Here is a 20,130-nt window from a genome sequence, read left to right on the forward strand (position 1 = left end):
TCTGGAGATTTACTTGTCTTGATGCACGCTCATCCAGGTGTCAGCTGAGACTGAAAAAGCCACTTGGATGAGTGACGAAACGTTTCTCCCACTGAAAACGCTACGTCTAGATGAACAAAATCGACTTCTGGAGATTCTAATTCTAACTAATATCAAACAGTTAAACAGACTAAGGTTGCTTATATAGGGCGATCGTGGCTCAAGAGTTGGCAGTTCGTCTTGTAATCGGAAGGTTGCCGGTTCGAGCCCCAGCTTGGTCGTTGTGTCCTTGGTCAAGACACTTCACCCGTTGCCTTCTGTTCGTGGTCAGAGGGCCCGGTGGCGCCAGTGTCGGGCAGCCTCGTCTCTGTCAGTGCAGCTGTGGCTACAATGTAGCTGCCATCACCAGTGTGTGAATGTGTGTGTGAATGGGTGAATGACTGAATGTAGTGTAAAGCACTTTGGGGTCCATAGGGACTGAGTAAAGCACTATACAAATACAGGCCATTTATATACTGTCAAGATGCTGTATGGTCTGCACACAGTGTGTGTCTGACAAGGTGATTAGCAACACAGGGGCACCACAGGGGACTGTCCTCTCCCCCGTCCTCTTCACCCTCTACACCACAGACTTCAGCCACTGCACAGAGACCTGCCATCTTCAGAAGTTTTCTGATGACTCTGCGGTGGTTGGATGCATCAGCAGGGATGATGAGACAGAGTACCGGGCTGTGGTCGACTCCTTTGTCACGTGGTGTGAGCAGAATCATCTGCAGCTCAACGTGGCAAAGACCAAGGAACTGATCGTGGACTTCAGGAAGACCAGGAAACACTTGACCCCTGTTTCAATCCAGGGGGTCAGTGTTGACATTGTGGAGGACTATAAATACCTTGGAGTACACATTGACAATAAACTGGACTGGGCTAAAAACACCACAGCACTTTACAGGAAGGGCCAGAGTCGTCTCTATTTTTTGAGGCGACTGAGGTCCTTCAACATCTGCCAGAAAATGCTGAGGATTTTCTATGAGTCTGTGGTGGCCAGTGCGATCCTCTATGCTGTTGCATGCTGGGGGAGCAGGCTGAGGGTCGCAGATGCCAACAGACTTAATAAACTGATCCGTAAGGCCAGCAATGTTGTGGGGATGGAGCTGGACTCCCTCAAGGTGGTGTCGGAGAGGCGGATGCTGTCCAAGATAAAGACAATGTTGGATAACACCTCCCACCCACTCCATGACATGTTGGTCAGCCACAGGAGCTCGTTCAGTGAGAGACTGAGATTACCGAAAAGCACCACTGAACGACACAGGAAATCATTCCTGCCTGTGGCCATCTCCCTGTACAACGCATCCACTTAACACACTGTTTGCTGCTACAGCTACACATGTTTCTTTTCCAAATATTTATTTATAAGTGACTTATGTATGTATGTATGTATGTATGTATATATATGTATATATTGTACTATTCTTAGTTAGCGTATTGTCTGTCTTGTCTTAATGTTGGTTTAAAATGGAGCACTGTAACAAAAAATAATTTCCCCCAGGGATCAATAAAGTATTCTGATTCTGATTCTGATTCTTTTATCAATAAAAGAAAAAAGTAAACGTGCCTGTTTGTATGGTTTTAAACAGTTTGGAAACCAGCTGCTTCCGTGTTTCTCTAAACACACACTAACACTGGTTCAGACCCAGTGTAGTGTTTGCCCACAGATTACTTCTTGTGGTGTGCACTGACAGGCAGATTCACTTTCACCCTTTAGGAACACCTGAAAAAGAGAAGCAGAGAGAGATACTGAACACTCATCCAAACCTGGCCTGTCTGTCCTAAGGGGCCTCCCCCCGGCGCTCAGCAGGTGCTGCTGCCTGTGCTGTGCCAGATCTCCCCCCCCCCCCCCCCCCCCCCCCCACTCTCTCTCCTCTCCGAGCTTTTTAGTCCTCACTTTCTTTCTGTCTCTGGATTTCTGCCTTCTCATATTCTGAACGTGGGCTGCTGCAAAACTGCCTGTTTACCTACTGTCTTCTCTTCTTCTGTCTGCGTTATCTCCACATTTCTAACCTTCTCTTCATCTTCACCTCTGCCTCCTTTCCTCACAGCATTGTTTTCTTAACTTCTCGCCCCTTCTTCCCACCCCTCTCTTGCATTCTTAGCGATCTTTGCATCGATATTCATCTAGGCCAGGTCATCAGTGAGGAGCGAGAGCGATACAAGTGTAAGATGCAGCAGATAGAGTGCAAGAAGCACCTTGTGGCAAATCCCTCCTGGTGTGTCTGTGAGAAGCTGAAAGCCCCTCTGCGTCCCATTAATAATAAATCACTGAGATCAGTAGATTTGACTCGAAGCCTACACTCCTCCTCCTCCTCCTCACCACTTTCCCTCACCTGTAATGAGTTGGGAGGAGGGTACGAGGAATGTGACCGAGGCCACGACACGAGGGGAAAAAGTCCCAAGAGGAGGGCAATGTTTTTGTTTGTTTGTTTCTCCTCCCCATCTGATCAGCCTCGTGTCTACCCCCTTCCTCTACGTCTAGCACGTTTGCGCTCAGGGCTGCTTTTTTTCCCATAACAATGAGTTTTGGCAGGGTTATACAAGCAAAAGCAAAAAAGCTCGCAGGACAAAAGATGATGTGGAATTGGAGTTTTCATGCTGCGGGCCTCAGCTCAGGATTGTCTGAAATATAATGCGACTTGTTGAATAGCTCTCATTTCTGCAGTTTATTACCTGGTGAGGTTCGATGGTGCAAAAACTCAAACTGCGTAGGTTTTTTTTTTTTTTTTTTTTTTTCAAAGGAAATCTCTTCCCTTTCCTTTAATCAATTTCTAAATCCTATTCCCTAAGAAGCTTTTTGTTTTCATCCTTGAGTTTGTCACTACCACCTTAATCCGAATGACATCTAAGGCAGATGGTAAGACACTCCCAAACTTGCATTTAGCAAGTTCTGTGCTTTGGTATTTTCAGTAAATATCAGCCCTCACATTGCAGCCCCAGTGGCCAAACGTACAACATTAAATGATTATTTCCACAGCACGATTAATCATCCTCTTATTGAACTTCAAAGAAGCACAATTCTAATTAGCTTCACCCTGTCATCTTAACAAGCTCTAAGGGATGAAACAATAACTGAGGGTGGCCAGTTTAATTATCAATTAATTAATTAATTCATAATTCGCATTGGGGAAGTCAACAGGCCTGTGTGAAACTGTTATGCGGAGTGAACGGACTCTATGGCAGAACACACAGAAGTGCAGAAAATGCAGGGAGTGCTCTTTATTTACAGTGTCAAACTTATTTACACGGGATGAGATATGTATGCTGATAAATAAACAGAAGGAAACCAGGGGAGGGGGCTGACACGCATTCGGAGGGAAAGGGGTTACCCGCGCACGCAGGGTGGATCTATGAGAAAAAGAAAAACGAAACTTTAGGGGGAGATGCCAAACAACCGGTAAGAAACGGCAATAAACATGGGGAGAGTTGGAGAGCTCACTTGTCACACTGGCTGCTCGGGCGAGGATTCTCGGGATGTGGGAGAAACGCTGAGATTGATCTCTGTAGTGATCCCGGAAATGCGGCTTCACAAACAGCTGACAGGTAAGCGGGTGATGGATCCGGCTGAGGATACAGGACAACAGGTAAACAAACAAAATCCAAGACATAGGTTGGCCGTAATGCACACCGCGGAGAATTAACAGACACGTTACCACTCGGGTAGGTGGGGAGGTGTGCTGAAAACAGAAGCAGACCCCGTGACACCACACCAGAGAAACCCCACCAACTCCTAATAGTACCCCCCCCCCCCCCGGGCTTATCAGGGTGCCTCCTGTAAAAGTCAGCAATAAGCTCAGGGTCCTCAATAAACGAACTCTGAATCCAGGACCGCTCCTCAGGCCCGTACCCCTCCCTGTCCAGAAACAAGTGCAGCCCACGGCTTTGGTTGCATGCTTCTTATTCTGCTTTCTTAGACCGTATTTGGTTTTGCCCTCGTACCGAAAATAACCGCTGCTTCCATTGTTAGAGCAGAGAGTAAAGAAATGATCTGGAGCTGCACAGATTATACCCAAATTTGTATTCTGTGACATGTTCAGGTCCTCATTTTATTTCAGGTAGGTTAGCCTTTCTTTGAAGGGTCCCATCACCCGCAGCGCTGCAGGGTTTAGTGGCGACAAGTGCATGGCAGAATAGGACCTCTGAGCAACTGCTGATTAGTGTGTGTGGTTCAGCGGACAAAACTTATCAGTCATAGCGAAAATGAAATGCTGTTTGGCTAGTGAGCAGGTTTCATTTCCCACCCCGGAGTAAAAGCCAGCAGCAGGCAGACTGCAGGATTAGTATTCAGCTGGCTGTGGACAACAGAACCAGTGTGCTGGTGTTTGCCCTGTGGCTGTTGTCTTGCTGTCAGGTTAGCCAATGACACGTCAGAGCTCACCTCTCTGGCCTCAGCAGCCGATGGCTATAATACACTTCGCCTGGCTCTTTTTCCGCTTTCCACTCTGCCACTTAAAATAGACGGCATCCATCTTTTTTTTTTTTTTTTTTTACCCGAGACACTCAAGAGCTTTGCACACAGTATTCTTTTTTTTGCCAGCGTTTTAGCGTCTTCTGTTATGCCATCAAACTTTGGACTGCCTTATTATGGACTGAGCAGCTAAACTTTTTTAAATTCAAGCTAGAAGTGAGAAAATTCCACATTTCTAAATGGAACAACATTGAAATATGCTCACGATGTTCTCATTTTAGAATGCATTTGAAGGTAAAACTGCGATATAAGTAATCTTTTACTCTAGAATAAATGTCTGTCTGATATTTTTGCCTGAAATTAATCTTGTTTAAAGTAGGAAAAGCATTAATAGCATCCAGAAAATGTGAATAATGGCATGCTGACACTCTTTCTAAACATCGGGTGCTGTGAAAAAGTGTTTTCCCTCTTCTTGATTTCTTAGTTTGTTGCACATTTTTCATAAAAAAATTTCAGATCATCAAGCAAATTTTAAGTACTAGTACTGGACATTCACTAACATGGTATCAAATATCATAAGAATCCATACCAAATGATCTTTTTAAAACATTTTATTTTATGTTTTTGGAGCTGTAGTTTACAGTCTGTTCCATAAATCACTGTCAGTGTCAGAACAATACTTTCTGCTGTTTTTAAAATTCAACTTAATTGCAGCTGAATACGATGAGTTTGATGAAACTGGTTAATTTAACCTGAATATTTGGTAAAATGTTAATTAGTTTCGGGTCTTGTTTTAAAGTGACTTTTTGCTCATCGCACTAATTAAATTCAAACGGTTTTGTTTTCAGGAAACTGAAATAATCATTTAATGTGTTTAGAGAGTCAGTATTTTTTCCTTCGTAAACTTTCAAACTTTGATTCCGTCACTTTTCATTACACGTTAGATATCTGAGGAAACTGGATAAAAGAAATCGTACTGGTGAGTTCCTGCTACAAAGTTGATTTAGATCTTTTCCCCATTAGGTATTTTTCAGTAGAGGGAACCTCCCTTGAACATGCCATCAGAGTGATTCTCTTTAACCTGCTTTACCTGGCTCGCTCGGTGCTCTTAAAAAGCATGAAAATAACCGAGACAGATCTCACAGGAAGTAGCAATCTGCGCTGATTTGAATTAATCTCGACACAAGAAACAGTAATGTTAATGCAACTGTGTTGTTAGGGCAACATAAACTTCCTTGTACGTAATGTGTATGTGTGCACCGTTGAACCTGAAGGGTGCAGTAATGTAAATTTGTATCTGTAGCTTAGTAGGGTTAACTTTACCCCACTATCAGTTGTCTGATGTTTTGTTTTGTTTTTCATGTGTTCGGTACTTTGTGTCATTTTGTTAAGGGTATTGCTGGAGTCTGCTACACAAAGGCAAACAGATGCTCCGTTTAGATCACCATCTTCTAACTGTACAGGAATTCGCATAAATATAACCCCCGAAATCCGTAATCCGTTGGCTCAGAGTTGCTTTTATTGAGACTTTAGTGAAGGTGAAGTGCGATTGTCACAGGTGGCTTTGGTGAGGCAGCATCTGCTGGTGAATATTCTTTTCTATTTTCATTGAAAGTGAGAGATGCTGGTGTGACGTATGGGTTGAGGTGGGAGCTGAAGCTTGACTAACTTTCCCAGCATCCCTTGCAGAGGTTGAGATCAAATGAAGCACATTTCTCTGTGTCGGTCTCCGTCTGCTTCTCTTAGTGTTTGTCTCTCTGGTGTTACTTTCGATTCCTTCAGTCTTTGTCTCTTGCTCCATTTTCTCCTCCTTAACTCTAAACTTATACCATTGTTTAGACTTCAGCTTACACTTTCCAATCTGTCTGTGTTTCACGTTGTCTTTCACCATCGCTGTCCATTTTCTTCATCATTGTCTTTCCTTCTCTTCTTGTCCTTTGTTTCTCTCTCCTTTTCCCTCCCACCCTGCTGAGCAGGGAAGCCTTTGATGTGAAGCCGATATCTATTCATGCAAGTCATTCATCAGCACAGTTTTGCTTTTAAAGCAATGAGCAGGAAGCCAGATCAATAAGATGGCTGAACGGATGGATCTCTTAAGGGGCTTCTTCAGCCCAGAGAGATAAGGGAATCTTTTTTCCTTCTTCTTTTTTTAAATAAATGGCACTTTAAAGAGTCACACAGGGTGGGTGGGGGCTCGGATGGGGTCGGGAGCGATGAATGAAGATCTGACGCTTCACAGCCACTATTAAAATAGGCAAAGGCATTTAGATGGAAAAAGTGGTAGAACGTTGGAGAAAACCCTGCGAGGGGTCTGACTGGAAGGCCCTGTGTCTGAAGAAGTTACGCTTCAATGTGGACTAATTAAATCCACTTCAAAGCCCAGAAAGTTTATTCACAAATATTCTTTATGCGATAAACACTAGCAAAAAAAACTACACTTGAGACAATAAAGCATAAATGTATTTATGAAAGTCAAAGCCAGGAGTTTTCAGTCTTTCAGACAGTTAGCTCTGAGCCCATTAATCATTGAGGACTCAGTCTTGTGTTGAATACTGCAGTACATAGAGACCTGGAGGCCGATATGCCACGGTGTAAACTAGAAACACGGCTTCACTTACTTTGTACTGTTCTGTATTTTTAAATTAGATGTGACACATAGTGCCATGAAGCTTGCCAGCTTTGTGTCTCTGATAGAAATGCCTTTAGCTAGGACAAAACACCAGAGTATGCTCCTTTTTTTAAAGTTCTAACCTATGTGGACTTTTAAATTGACCCATATATGAAAATAAATTACATGAGACTTAATATTTAATCTCACGTATCTCTTTTCTTAAGGCTAGATGGGTTTTTTTGTCTTTTTCTCCCGTCCTGGAGGAAACTGTGTCACGAATCACTCATATTTAGGCATTTTGCCATCGTACTTCTGATAGCTTTGACTGAAGATCAGCAAGAGCCGTGACAGGCTGAGAGTGAAGCTGAGTGCTAAAGATGTTGTCCCTGATGTGTTTACACGTGTGTGCGCGCGCGCACACACACTCACTCCATCTTGTCTAAGTACACGTCTGGAAGCCAGGGAGAGCAGACGCGCACACACACGCTGATGCTAACAAACCATGTCACCCAGACATGTCACCACAATCATCATTACCTCAAGGTGTTTTTCTGTAGAGCGTAAATAGCGCTAAGCGTTTTGATTCTTTGTATATTTTATTTGTGTGTGTTTGTGTGCGCGTGTGTTGAGGGGGGAGGGCGGTTCTTGAAATGAACCAAGAAAAACACATTATGTGTTCAAGAAAAAACATGAAAAAAACATTTCACAAAGTGCTGAAGAATGAAAGGAAGCGAGTGTAGAGTAAAACAGAACAGAAACAGAACAGGATGACAAAGATGGTGCTTGATGCCAACACTTGGAGCTCGAGGGCATAAAATGGAATGGTGGTTGAAGACCGTCTGTGTGTGTGTGTGTGTTGTTTAAAAGTATTTAAGCAGAAAATCATCATGTGTGACCACCCTCCTAAACAATCTGAAGAAAAGCGCAAAGTGTACATCCATTTTTTTTTTGCTAACCTTTTGTTTTTTAGCTTGTTTCTTTTGACGTTTAGCACGATCACTTTGTATCCCGTTAAGAAGTGACATCATCAGCTCTTTTTCTATAGCTGAGAATGTATCGTTTTGATTCTTTTGATCTTGAAAAAAAGGACTAATTCCAGTAAAATGAAAATTTGTGTAACTTTGTCAGCTGCCCATATTTGTCAAGCAGTTTTCCTGGATTTCCAGTACAGATGGAAAAGGCTGCAGTGACGTGTCAAATTGACTTCAAAGGTTGTGCATATTGTGGCAGATTCATCGCTTATGATAATTAATGTTACCCTTCGAGTTTCAGACCTGTCGCTCTTTAATGCTGTTCAGTGTGGGCTGGCATCACCTCGTTTTATTTTGCTTTATTTTCCTCCCCTACTTGCTGTCAGTTTAAAATGCACACATGTATATGTTTGATGTCAAAAATCTGTTTGTTAATATATTTATCGGTGACAGAAAATAAAACTCGTAGTCAAATACTTCTTTCCTATAAAGTTAACATCAAACCATCCTTATAGCTTTTGATGAGAAGACAAAAGCTTATAGGTTTTGTCTTCTCATTGCTTCATTTATCTGTTTTTATTTCTTTTTTTAATATATTTTGGACTCATCTCTTCCTCTGTCTTTTCCACCCACAGCTGCTTCCTGTCCCTGCTCCTGGTGGCCGCCGTAGTTTGGAAGATCAAACAGAGCTGCTGGGCGTCACGGCGGCGAGAGGTAAGCGTTTGACTCCATGCTTACAATTGATTTTAAGCTGCCACAGTCACATCAACTCATTTCTGGTTAAAGTTATTGCTGCTGTAAAAGTTGCTTTGTTTTGTGGATTTTCCAGTGGAATAAATACAGTGGGGCAAAAAAGTATTTAGTCAGCCACCGATTGTGCAAGTTCCCCCACCTAAAATGATGACAGAGGTCAGTAATTTGCACCAGAGGTACACTTCAACTGTGAGAGACAGAATGTGGAAAAAAAAATCCATGAATCCACATGGTAGGATTTGTAAAGAATTTATTCGTAAATCAGGGTGGAAAATAAGTATTTGGTCAATAACAGAAATACAACTCAATACTTTGTAACATAACCTTTGTTGTAGAGCTGGGCGATAGAACGATAACGATATGTATCGCGATATAACTTTTACTCGATAGAGAAATTAAGCTATCGCGATAGACCTCTCCGCTCTTGTCCCCCCCCCCCCCCCCCCCCCAAAAAAAAAGGTCAGCCAATCCAAATTAAGTAGCGCAGAGCCGAACCAATCACAGCCGCAGCGTCATGTCGCGTGACTTGTTACGTACAGCACAAGTGCCAAGCCGTGTGTTTGTTTGGGAAGCGTGCCGACTAGAAAAATCAACCGAGCGTGACCGAAGAGAAAACAGATGATGGTTCCAACGCCGGAGAGATTGTCGAACGGAAGAGCCATATAAGTTCCGTAGTGTGAAGGTATTTCGGCTATTTCAAGTCTGACAAAAAAACAGAGTAGCGTGCACTGTAAATTGTGCCGAAAGCAAGTCTGGAAATACAATAAACTGGTGCATGCGTCACACTGTGCGCCACGTTATTGTTTCGGTGAAATGAATTTCTACAATACTGTTACTGTTAATTCTACTCTCTGCAGTGTTTAAATGCTTACATATACACACAGTTACTGTCCCTCCACACATACGACTCTGTTCTGCTTCTATGCCCCAGCTTTGTTTACTTTTTCCCACCGAGGCTTCTAGACTTCTGATTGGCCAACATTTCTGCACGGTTAGGAATCTAGCGCCACCTGCTGCTTTGGCATGTTCATAGCAGCGTTTTCCTTCATTTCTGCCTTTATGTGTGGACGGGATTATTTTTTTAAAATGGAAACGGAAAATCTCCGTTTTCAAAAATACCCGTATACGTGTGGACGTAGCCTCAGTCTCTGACTGGAAGCGCTAATTCGTTATTCGGCTTTTGTCAGACTAAAGTAACTGTTAAAACTGTTTGAAAAGCTAAGCTATACAACAAGGAGAGATTGAGAATTTCCTTTTAGTTCTCAGTTTATTTGATATTGACAAAAGTTAGTCAGTTTTGTCTGTTCTTCTGTAAAACAAACTAAGATTTATTTTTAGAATTAATATTTTGTTTCTAAGTGGAATTGACAATTTAGTCTGTTTCATTTGTTCTATTTTGAAACTTAAACGCTTTAGCGGCTGCCTTTTGTGTAGTTTGCAATATTTGCCTTTATTTATCTGAAAAAGTCTCATGTTCCTTAAGTACATCTACCCTGTTGAACTTATTATGGGAAATAAATATTTAAATCAAAACAAGCTGCTGATTATTTCACATTTTACTTGTGAGCAACGGCACATTTAAATCTTACAAATATAGTTATTTGGCTTATATCGTGATAGATATCGTTATCGCCTGAAATGAAAAAAACATATCGTGATATGAAAAAATCTCATATCGCCCAGCTCTACTTTGTTGGCAATAACAGAGGTCAAACGTTTACTATAGGTCTTTACCAGGTTTGCACACACAGTAGCTGGTATTTTGGCCCATTCCTCCATGCAGATCTTCTCGAGAGCAGTGATGCTTTGGGGCTGTCGCCGAGCAACACGGACTTTCAACTCCCGCCACAGATTTTCTATGGGGTTGAGGTCTGGAGACTGGCTAGGCCACTCCAGGACTTTCAAATGCTTCTTACGGAGCCACTCCTTTGTTGCCCGGGCGGTGTGTTTTGGATCATTGTCATGTTGGAAGACCCAGCCTCGTTTCATCTTCAAAGTTCTCACTGATGGAAGGAGGTTTTGGCTCAAAATCTCACGATACATGGCCCCATTCATTCTGTCCTTAACACGGATCAGTCGTCCTGTCCCCTTGGCAGAAAAACAGCCCCATAGCATGATGTTTCCACCCCCATGCTTCACAGTAGGTATGGTGTTCTTGGGATGCAACTCAGTATTCTTCTTCCTCCAAACACGACGAGTTGAGTTTATACCAAAAAGTTCTACTTTGGTTTCATCTGACCACATGACATTCTCCCAATCCTCTGCTGTATCATCCATGTGCTCTCTGGCAAACTTCAGACGGGCCTGGACATGCACTGGCTTCAGCAGCGAACACGTCTGGCACTGCGGGATTTGATTCCCTGCCGTTGTAGTGTGTTACTGATGGTGACCTTTGTTACTTTGGTCCCAGCTCTCTGCAGGTCATTCACCAGGTCCCCCCGTGTGGTTCTGGGATCTTTGCTCACCGTTCTCATGATCATTTTGACCCCACGGGATGAGATCTTGCGTGGAGCCCCAGATCGAGGGAGATTATCAGTGGTCTTGTATGTCTTCCATTTTCTGATGATTGCTCCCACAGTTGATTTTTTTCACACCAAGCTGCTTGCCTATTGTAGATTCACTCTTCCCAGTCTGGTGCAGGTCTACAATACTTTTCCTGGTGTCCTTCGAAAGCTCTTTGGTCTTGGCCATGGCGGAGTTTGGAGTCTGACTGTTTGAGGCTGTGGACAGGTGTCTTTTATACAGATGATGAGTTCAAACAGGTGCCATTCATACAGGTAACAAGTGGGGGACAGAAAAGCTTCTTACAGAAGACGTTACAGGTCTGTGAGAGCCAGAGATTTTCCTTGTTTGAGGTGACCAAATACTTATTTTCCACCCTGATTTACGAATAAATTCTTTACAAATCCTACCATGTGGATTCATGGATTTTTTTTTTTCACATTCTGTCTCTCACAGTTGAAGTGTACCTCTGGTGCAAATTACTGACCTCTGTCATCATTTTAAGTGGGGGAACTTGCACAATCGGTGGCTGACTAAATACTTTTTTGCCCCACTGTATATCAAGTTCGTTTTTGTCCACAATCACAAAGAAGTGTGATTGCGTTGATTCTGTCATGCACTATATTGCCAGAAGTATTCCCTCATCCGTCTTCACACACATATAAACTTGAGGGACGTCCTGTTCTTAATCCATAGGGTTTTTTTATGTCGGCCAAACTCTTCTGGGAAGGCTTTCCACGTGGTTTAGAAGAGTGTTTATGGGAATTTCTGGACATTGTTCCAGAAGTGGATTTGTGAGGTCAGAAACTGATGATGGACTGGTTCGTGGTCTCCACTCTTGTGTTGGACTGAGGTCAGGATCCTCTAGAAACTATTCTAGAGGTTGTCAAACCACATCTGTATCGATATACATACTGAGCTGTCAAAATTGATCATGAAGGATACAGGGGAGGTCGTCTTTATAGGGGAAAGAGTTAAAGCAATCAACACTACAGGCAACTTCCAGGCAACGCTAAACTCTTGGCTCCTTCTAGTATTATCAATGTGCACACTAAGTCATTTGAATCACAACAGCCCTGCAACCATTAAGTGTTTGGTTGTTGTTAATGTATTGAGGCAGACATTCATCAGTGGTCTTTCATAAAGCAGCAGGTATTAGCAGTATTATGACTCCAGTATTTAGAGTCATGCTTGCCCCTGTCTCCTCAGGACGCAGAAATAATCAGGAGAGAATATTAAAAGGATCTTGGGTGTAATGCATTTTTAAACTTGACTTGTGTAGTCACTCATATTTCAATTAACCTTGGGTTTTATATCATTATAACATATAACATATCACGTGTTGATTGCAATGGTCCTTTTGGTTTAAAGTAACTGCTAAGACTAATGAAAATGTGCAGTCATGCTGCAAGTTACAAGTCATTGCAAAGTCATCAGTGTCCTGTTAAGCAACAAGTAATCTCTACAGTTAGAAGGATTAAATGAATACGTTTTCAAAATCATTGTTCAACATCAGACATATAAATAAACCTTCACTAGCTGGCTGAGGAAGAGTTGGATGGCTTACTAGTTAATTATCAGCAAGAATTCAGATTGCTTTTAACTTGTCACATCTCTCTCTGTAAGCTCGGTGTTTGCATGATTAAGACTCAACAAATGCTTAACTAACAGTCTGGCCTGACTAGCTGTTCAGACAGATTGCCAGGCATTGCATTTGCTTTCTGCATGTGGAGCACTAACGAGATGTGAGAAGTATGAAAAGTCAGTGCAGTTTTTGCATGTTGAATACTGCCTCGCTGGGAAAATGATAAAATGCTTTTTCACGTGTGCTTCCAGAAGGGTTTGGACCACCTTTTGAATGAGTGGCTGAAAGGTTGTGTACTGGTGGCACTGTGTTTCTGCATTTTATGTGCGTGTGTGCGAGTGCATATGTGTCAGTGTCTAAGAGCATACACGCTAATGTTGTGCTTAATGTGAACTTTTGGTCTGTGCTTTTTACACTCGTCGTGTCGGTTGAAGTGCCTTTTGCCTGTAACATCGTCCGAAAGTGCTGTAATCAGCCTCACCTATTGTGCCTCTTAGCATCCCCCTTTTACCTGCACCCACTCTGCCCTCTCTTCATCATAAAACCACAGTTGTCCATCTGGACGCTGTACACTCTAACCTTTACACAAAATTAAAAGTGGAACTTTGTTAAGAGGATTGGTGGCCACCTGAAAACTGTGGCCTGTGCTAAACTCCCCAACACCTGAAAAAGCTTGTAGGTTTTACTAAAATGTTTCACTTTTGTAGAACAAACCTGGGCTCATGTCAAAGTGATGGGGAAAATGGACTGCTGCATACCTGCCTACACAGTTTAAAGTAACCATCAAGGTACACAATGAGGTTTTTAACATTTGTCTTATAATGGGAAGATAAAGGATCCAGAGCACTGTCAATGTATTTACTCACAAAGTCAAATCTGCAAGTCATGTGCAAATCAGTGAAATAAAAGGTTATGCTGGGAAAAAATAGACCCCAGTGTCAACATGTGACGTGCAAACAAGACTGGACCCGAAATTGAGCCTTGTGGCACACCCTAACTAAGAGGGACTATTTTGCATCCAAAGCATAACAGATCAGCTGTCAAATACGGTAGAGGCGATACATGCCTCGACCATATTCCTTTTCGACGTTGGTTGTGTCAGATGATGCCCACAGGTCAGTTTTACCTCGTTTTTTGTGTGCTGTAGCAGAATAAGCAGAGATGGTCATCGTGGTAATGCTTTTAATTAATCTGTTAATGAAACTGCAGTAATGTGAAAATGCATAGTTGAAATATCAATTATAAATATAAAATATTTATTTATAGATATAATAAAAGATCGACTTTTTTTGTAACGAGTCGTGACTTGTGATTCAATACATGCAGGTTTTATGTAACGAAAGAAACTAATGTTGAAAATCTCTCCCCATTCACTCAGAGTACTTTAATACATGTCAGATGACTGTCTGGTAATGTCACAAACATGACCTGTGGAAGAACTTTGGTTTTTGTCTTTATGTAAGAATCTCAGTGTATCACGTCTCCTTTGTACTTCATCATCTGAATACATTTACAAACCTTGAGCAACAGTTATAAAAGCGCTCCCTTAATTTTGAACAGTGACAAGCTTTTAACTTTTTTTTTTTTAACTCGTCCATAACTCTGAAAGAGCCATATGATGATGATGTAATGCCAGTCATCTATTCATGATAGGTTAACTGGATAAATTATGCCCATTATACAGTACACATTTTTATTAAATGCCAGGTATTCTTGTTATTAATAATTGTTCTTTTCTATTCATCTATATTAGCGGTTAATCTCATTTTTTAAAAAAACCACAGTTAAATAAACCTATTACAGATATTTTACCAATCAGTAGTTAATGGAAGATGGTAAACACTATACAGTTAACTCATTATATAAGCAAAGCAAAAAAAAAAGTTGCAATTTTAGTTGCAATCTGAGCAAATGAAGCTCGGTCCTAGTGCTAGTTGTGAAGTCACATTTTGGTAAAATGCTGTGAGATGATACCCCGAGTATCATCTCACCCGAGTCATACATTCTTCTGTGAAGAATCTGCAGGAAAGACGAGCCAATTTATAAAGATAGTAGTTGTTGCCAGGCAGAATCACAAATTTAGCAATGACATCACTGGCTCAGCAGCCTTTTTATAAACCACTGTGGGGGAAAATCCCCCCCCAAAACATTAGTTATATAGTGAGCTCTTCCTAGCACAGATGTCAAGCACAGATGTCAACTGAATTAGGATTGGGAAATGCTCAACAGGTTTGGGATCTAATACCCTCCTCTCTACAAAACCACTCAGAATAGTAAGGATAGAAATGTCATTATTATTTATTTATTTAAATTAAAAATGTTTGGACATGTTCTGTTCACTCGTGGAGTTTATTTTATGCTGCTCATACACACACTCACCATCTCCTAAATTCTTGCCACTTATCTTCATCTAGTGTTCATAAGGAGTATCGTATAAACAAACCAAAGATGGCAAATTTCCATCAAATGTGACTTAATCTAGCAGCACAGGCAACCTGCTTTCACGCATGCTCATGTTCCATGTGAACACAGCGTGACACACAATTCACGCAAACAGAAAGCTAATCATGTTTTTCCACGAGGTCGACTGTCTCCGTTACAGCCGTTCGCTTCCTTGACATCGAGACCGTTCTGTTCTTTTCAGCACTGTCCCTCAAGGCTTGGCTTTCACATTTATCCTTGATTCCTCCATGTTACTTGGTGCTTGCATCAGCTGTACAGTGACACACATTTGCATCTAATTATGCCCACGTTCACCCCACTTAGGCCCGACGCAGTGGAAAGTGGTGGCCGTTGCATTTTATGTGGTCATTGCAGGGTCAGAGGAGTTTAAGCCGATGGCCTCGAGTCCTTTTATTCCCCACCGCTGGCTGCTTGTCATTTGACTTTAAGGAGTTTAAGCTCATTGTGCTGTCACAGGCATTGTAAGTCGCTCGGGATAACAGTGTTAGTGCGAGCCCTATAATGCAAATGTCACTGAGACTTTTTTCCCTTTCTTTTTAAAGATGTGGCTGTTGGCACAGGGATTGAAATCAGCTTTTTTAGAATGACATGTTTGTTGAGTGAAACTGACTTTGAAACGTTACATTTATTCTTAAAAATGGGTTTGTTGAGAAGATTTTTATTAACCCCATCCAAAAACTTTAATAAAAAAATGTATATTAGGAGATATTAATAGAGGTTATATATATATAAAGGGAACATTTTAGCAGAAACAGAGTATTTCTTTTTATTCTTTAGCATGACAAACTATAATCTCGCAGTTCTCCAAAATTCAACTTTTTCATTTGGAAGGCATCCAGGTGTTAATTTGGTGCCAGGAGTATTAATGACTCGAGGACTGTGTCTGAAGTTGCTGTTATTGTAGGCGTAGGCTAACACCTGCTAAGCATGTCGGTTCCACCTGTTGGTCACTGCGTGTGGCTTGTTTGTGCACGTTTCAAAGTATTGCGGTGGATTTCGTTCCTCATGTGTGTCTGCACCCTGCATCTGTTTGCATACATGTGCGTGCTTGTGGTGTGTGGTCTGTAGTGTCTGAATCTAAATCAAAGCCTTCCTTTGAGACCTGACAGTTCCTTTGAAGGAAGCTGGAGCTGCCAGATGGCATTAGATGGACCCCACCACAGCCGGTACCATAGCGGGCTCTGGCATTTTAGTCAGAATAAGCAGTGCTTGAGCAACGTTGTTAATGCAAGTTGATTATTCCTGTGGTAACGTTTTAGCAACAGCAGGACTTAAATGGCTGTAGTTCTAAATTGATTCTCACTTTTATCTTTTTGCGCTATGTCTATATTTACTGTCCTAAAGTTAATCAAAGCGACAGAGTGCTAAAATGAGAGTTACAGTTTTCTCTTTTGAGCGGCCAACAATTACAGCGTCACAGACAGGTTTCGAGCACAGCTTACGCAGGCCTGTGACAGACACAAATGATTAAAGTTGTTCCTTCTCTTTTTTTTTCTATTCTTTTAGCAAGCTGGCTAATTAAAGCGAAAATCCAGCAAGCAGATCTATTGAAAGGGTAATATATCATGATGCAAAATACTGTAATAATGGTGCCACTTTCCCCTTCTTTGCCTAAGGACAGAATATCTAATTTCGCTAGATTGTAGCAGAGATTTTAGGCCAGAATGGGAGGGCTGAAAGACAGAATTTTCTGCACCTGGCTGCGTGAGAGTTGAGTCATATGTTCAGAGATGGAGCCCCTTTTGAATGACATTGTAATGCATAGAGTGAGCCTTTGATGTTCATTGTCAGTTTTCCCAGTATTCTCTTTTTCACCATCACTGGGATCTCATACAGTTACATTCCCCTGGAGATCCTCCTCCTCCACTGTAGCTTCCCAAAAATATCCTCCCGATGACAAAGTGTGAATTTATCCAACATCCACTGTCGCACTTACTCAGATATATATCACATATAACTTGACATATATTAGACGCGTATTGCACCCTGAGGTATTGACAGAAATGCAGAATGTGATAATGTCCCTGATCATTTGTGCTGTGTTCCACATTTATGGAACATTTATGGAACATTTATGGGGCAGGGATAGCTCAGTAGGTAAAGTGGTCGCCCCATGATCGGAAGGTCGGCGGTTCGAATCCACTTAACGGCTACCCTGAGGTACCCCTGAGCAAGGTACCGTCCCTACACACTGCTCCCCGGGCGCCTGCTTAGTGGGCTGCCCACTGCTTCACTGAGTGAATGGGTCAAATGCAGAGAAAAAACAAGTAATTTCCCCATGGGGATCAATAAAGTATCCATCATTATTATTATTATTATTACATTACGCAAGACGCAGGCTGCCTGCAGGAAGAAGGCAGGGAGGGAGCAGAAATGGGATAAATGTCTCTTAGATACCTTCACATATTTATTATCAGCCATTAAGCTGCCCTCCCACTACTACCTCCTCTCAACTATGAAAAAGCAAAAAAGGATGTCAGTCAAGGCGTCGAGGCTCAGGCCCCATCATAAAATGAACCGCAGCTGCGAAATAGGCTACAACGTTTAAACCTAATATTTTAGCATCAAAGGTTACCTAACTCAGGTTAAACATAAACATATTTTCTTGCTTGAAATGGCCACGGTTTCCCTCATCTCTTTGATGATTCGGTGAGTGGGAAAGTACGCCGTCCACACATGAAAGTCTATTTTTTTAAAAAGCAGATCAGAGATGAGGTCTGAGACCTTAACCAGAGGTGACGATGTGAAAAAGCTATGATCTCTTATGTAAGACCTTTCACTCGTTTTATTGAAGGATATTACCTGTGAGTTGACATGTGAAAAAGCAACAAATGTGGCATTCAAAATGTATAAGAAAGGTTCAAAACTGTGTGCATAAAGTTTCAGGCGTTCAGATTTTTTGCTTCACATCAAAAGTTTTACCTGAGATACCCAAGAGTGTAGCAGGCTATAATTTTTGCACACCTGTATAGAATTTGACCTTGGGCTTCAGGTAATTACATCCTACAACATTTATGTAAATTTTCATGCAATGATGGCTGTGAGCTAAAGAGTATTTCTAAAGTTTAAATACCTAGCTTAGGTTTAAGCGCCTGTAGTCATCTTAAGCACTTTTATAGTAATGTTCAGAAAACTCTAACGGGATTTGTCAGATTTGTTCCTGATTCCTCTCACACAGTATGTCACGTTTTCACTGAAGCAGTACAAAATTAGGTTAATTTAAAATGAACTGCTGGCAGATAAGACAAGAAAAGTGTGAAGTATAACTAGTTTCAGATTCATTCCTAAACCCTTTCCTTACCTGTCTAACCTAACATGTGCATAGTTCCCCACCTGACATATTTGCACACTATTAAAGTCTGAAGCACGGCTCGCGCGGGACCTTTCCTTGCCATCTCATGCCAGGCGTGAGGATGAAGAGCCGGCAATAAGGTTGTTAAATGGTTCCCTGGCTGTCTCCTTATGGTTGTGCCCTTAGTCACAGCAAACTGCTGACCCACATTTTTGGGTGGGTGACTTTTTCCACTGGGCCCCCTCGTTTTGCCCTGTCCTCTCCTCTCCGGTCCGCCCCCGTCCATTCCAAACTCTGTTGATGGAGAGAACGGTGACCTTTTACAGACGCCTTCGCTGACTCTGTCTGAAGCTTTCAGCAATCCCTGCGCTTGTGCTGCTTCATGTACTTCAACGTGAGCACACTTGTGTACTCTCTTTCACTTTGTCTTCAGAATTGTGCATGAATACACAAACACACACACTCACCCACACACAGACTTGCAGTATAATCTAACAGAGAGGGACATTTAAGAGGTTAAGGCCACGTAGCACGTTGAATATCAGCAGTCACCCTGCTACTGTACAAACAAAGGACCTCAGAATGTATTAAAAATCCATAAAACCGCTCTATGCAGTGGTCGCTCAGGAAGAAAAATCGTTCGTTCATACTTGCTGCAAAGGTAATATATAGGGAGCTTAACAACAAAACACTACTATAGTGGCTACTTTTAATTACATCGTAGTTGTCACACGGTTTAAAGATTACACATCAGTGTTGGCTAAATAAATACGGGCATTCATCACTGTCATTAAAACCATATTAAACTCTATGTAACTTCCCAAAGTACCGAGTAGGAATGCTTTGGATGAAGGAATGAAATCCCAGATATTGCAGTTGTCATTTTTCTTTCAGTGCACTGCATGATTGTGTTTTGTTGTACATGTACCGCAGTGCAGGCTAACAATGAAATACCAACATTATTCCTTAAGAAATATGCATAAAATCTATTCTATTTCTTTGCAGTAAACTAAGGCGGCTTTCTGCATTTTCATGATATAGAACTAGGTTTCTGAACCCAGTCCTGCACATCAAGCAGAACACAAAGGTGTGTGTTGGCAGTTAAGTCTGTAATGAAACTCAGTCTAGTGTACAACATCATCAGGAAGTTTGTAAATTGCATCTCCATAATCAGTCATGCAGTCATTGTTAGAAGCTTTCAAAACAACTCGTTGTTATACATGCGCGGCCACACAAGCCCACAGTCTCAGACACTCACCACCTTCGCTCCACTCTCACCGACTCCTGCGTTGACTCTTACACGCCAGCCTCGCGTGCGAAAAAAGGTCTGCAGCAGATGGTTCGGTGTGAAAGCGCAGTAGATTGGGAGAGATTGGCACACGTATCATTTGAATAGGCAGAAACCTGGAATACAATGAAGATATCAAGGAGCCACGTAGGCTCCACACATCGGTTTTGTTTCCAGAATCATCTGTAATGATAAATCGGATCCTCTCCGCTAGCATGGCAGCTCCCACA

At 41.9% G+C, this 20,130-nt stretch overlaps 1 protein-coding gene across 2 annotated transcripts in view; it reads left to right on the forward strand.

The window, feature by feature from the left end:
- atrn (attractin) overlaps window positions 1-20,130 on the forward strand; it is a 134,147-nt gene that overhangs the window by 77,916 nt on the left and 36,101 nt on the right. For both annotated transcript variants that reach the window (XM_085391408.1, XM_085391409.1), the window contains exon 26: window positions 8,653-8,731. In XM_085391408.1, coding sequence (XP_085247534.1) covers window positions 8,653-8,731 — 79 coding nt within the window. The remainder of the gene's footprint in view (window positions 1-8,652; window positions 8,732-20,130) is intronic.

The sequence above is a fragment of the Rhamphochromis longiceps genome, linkage group LG19 (assembly GCF_057381845.1).
Source record: "Rhamphochromis longiceps isolate RC_006_pf linkage group LG19, R_longiceps_female_GT1.1, whole genome shotgun sequence".
NCBI classification, from domain to species: Eukaryota; Metazoa; Chordata; class Actinopteri; order Cichliformes; family Cichlidae; genus Rhamphochromis; species Rhamphochromis longiceps.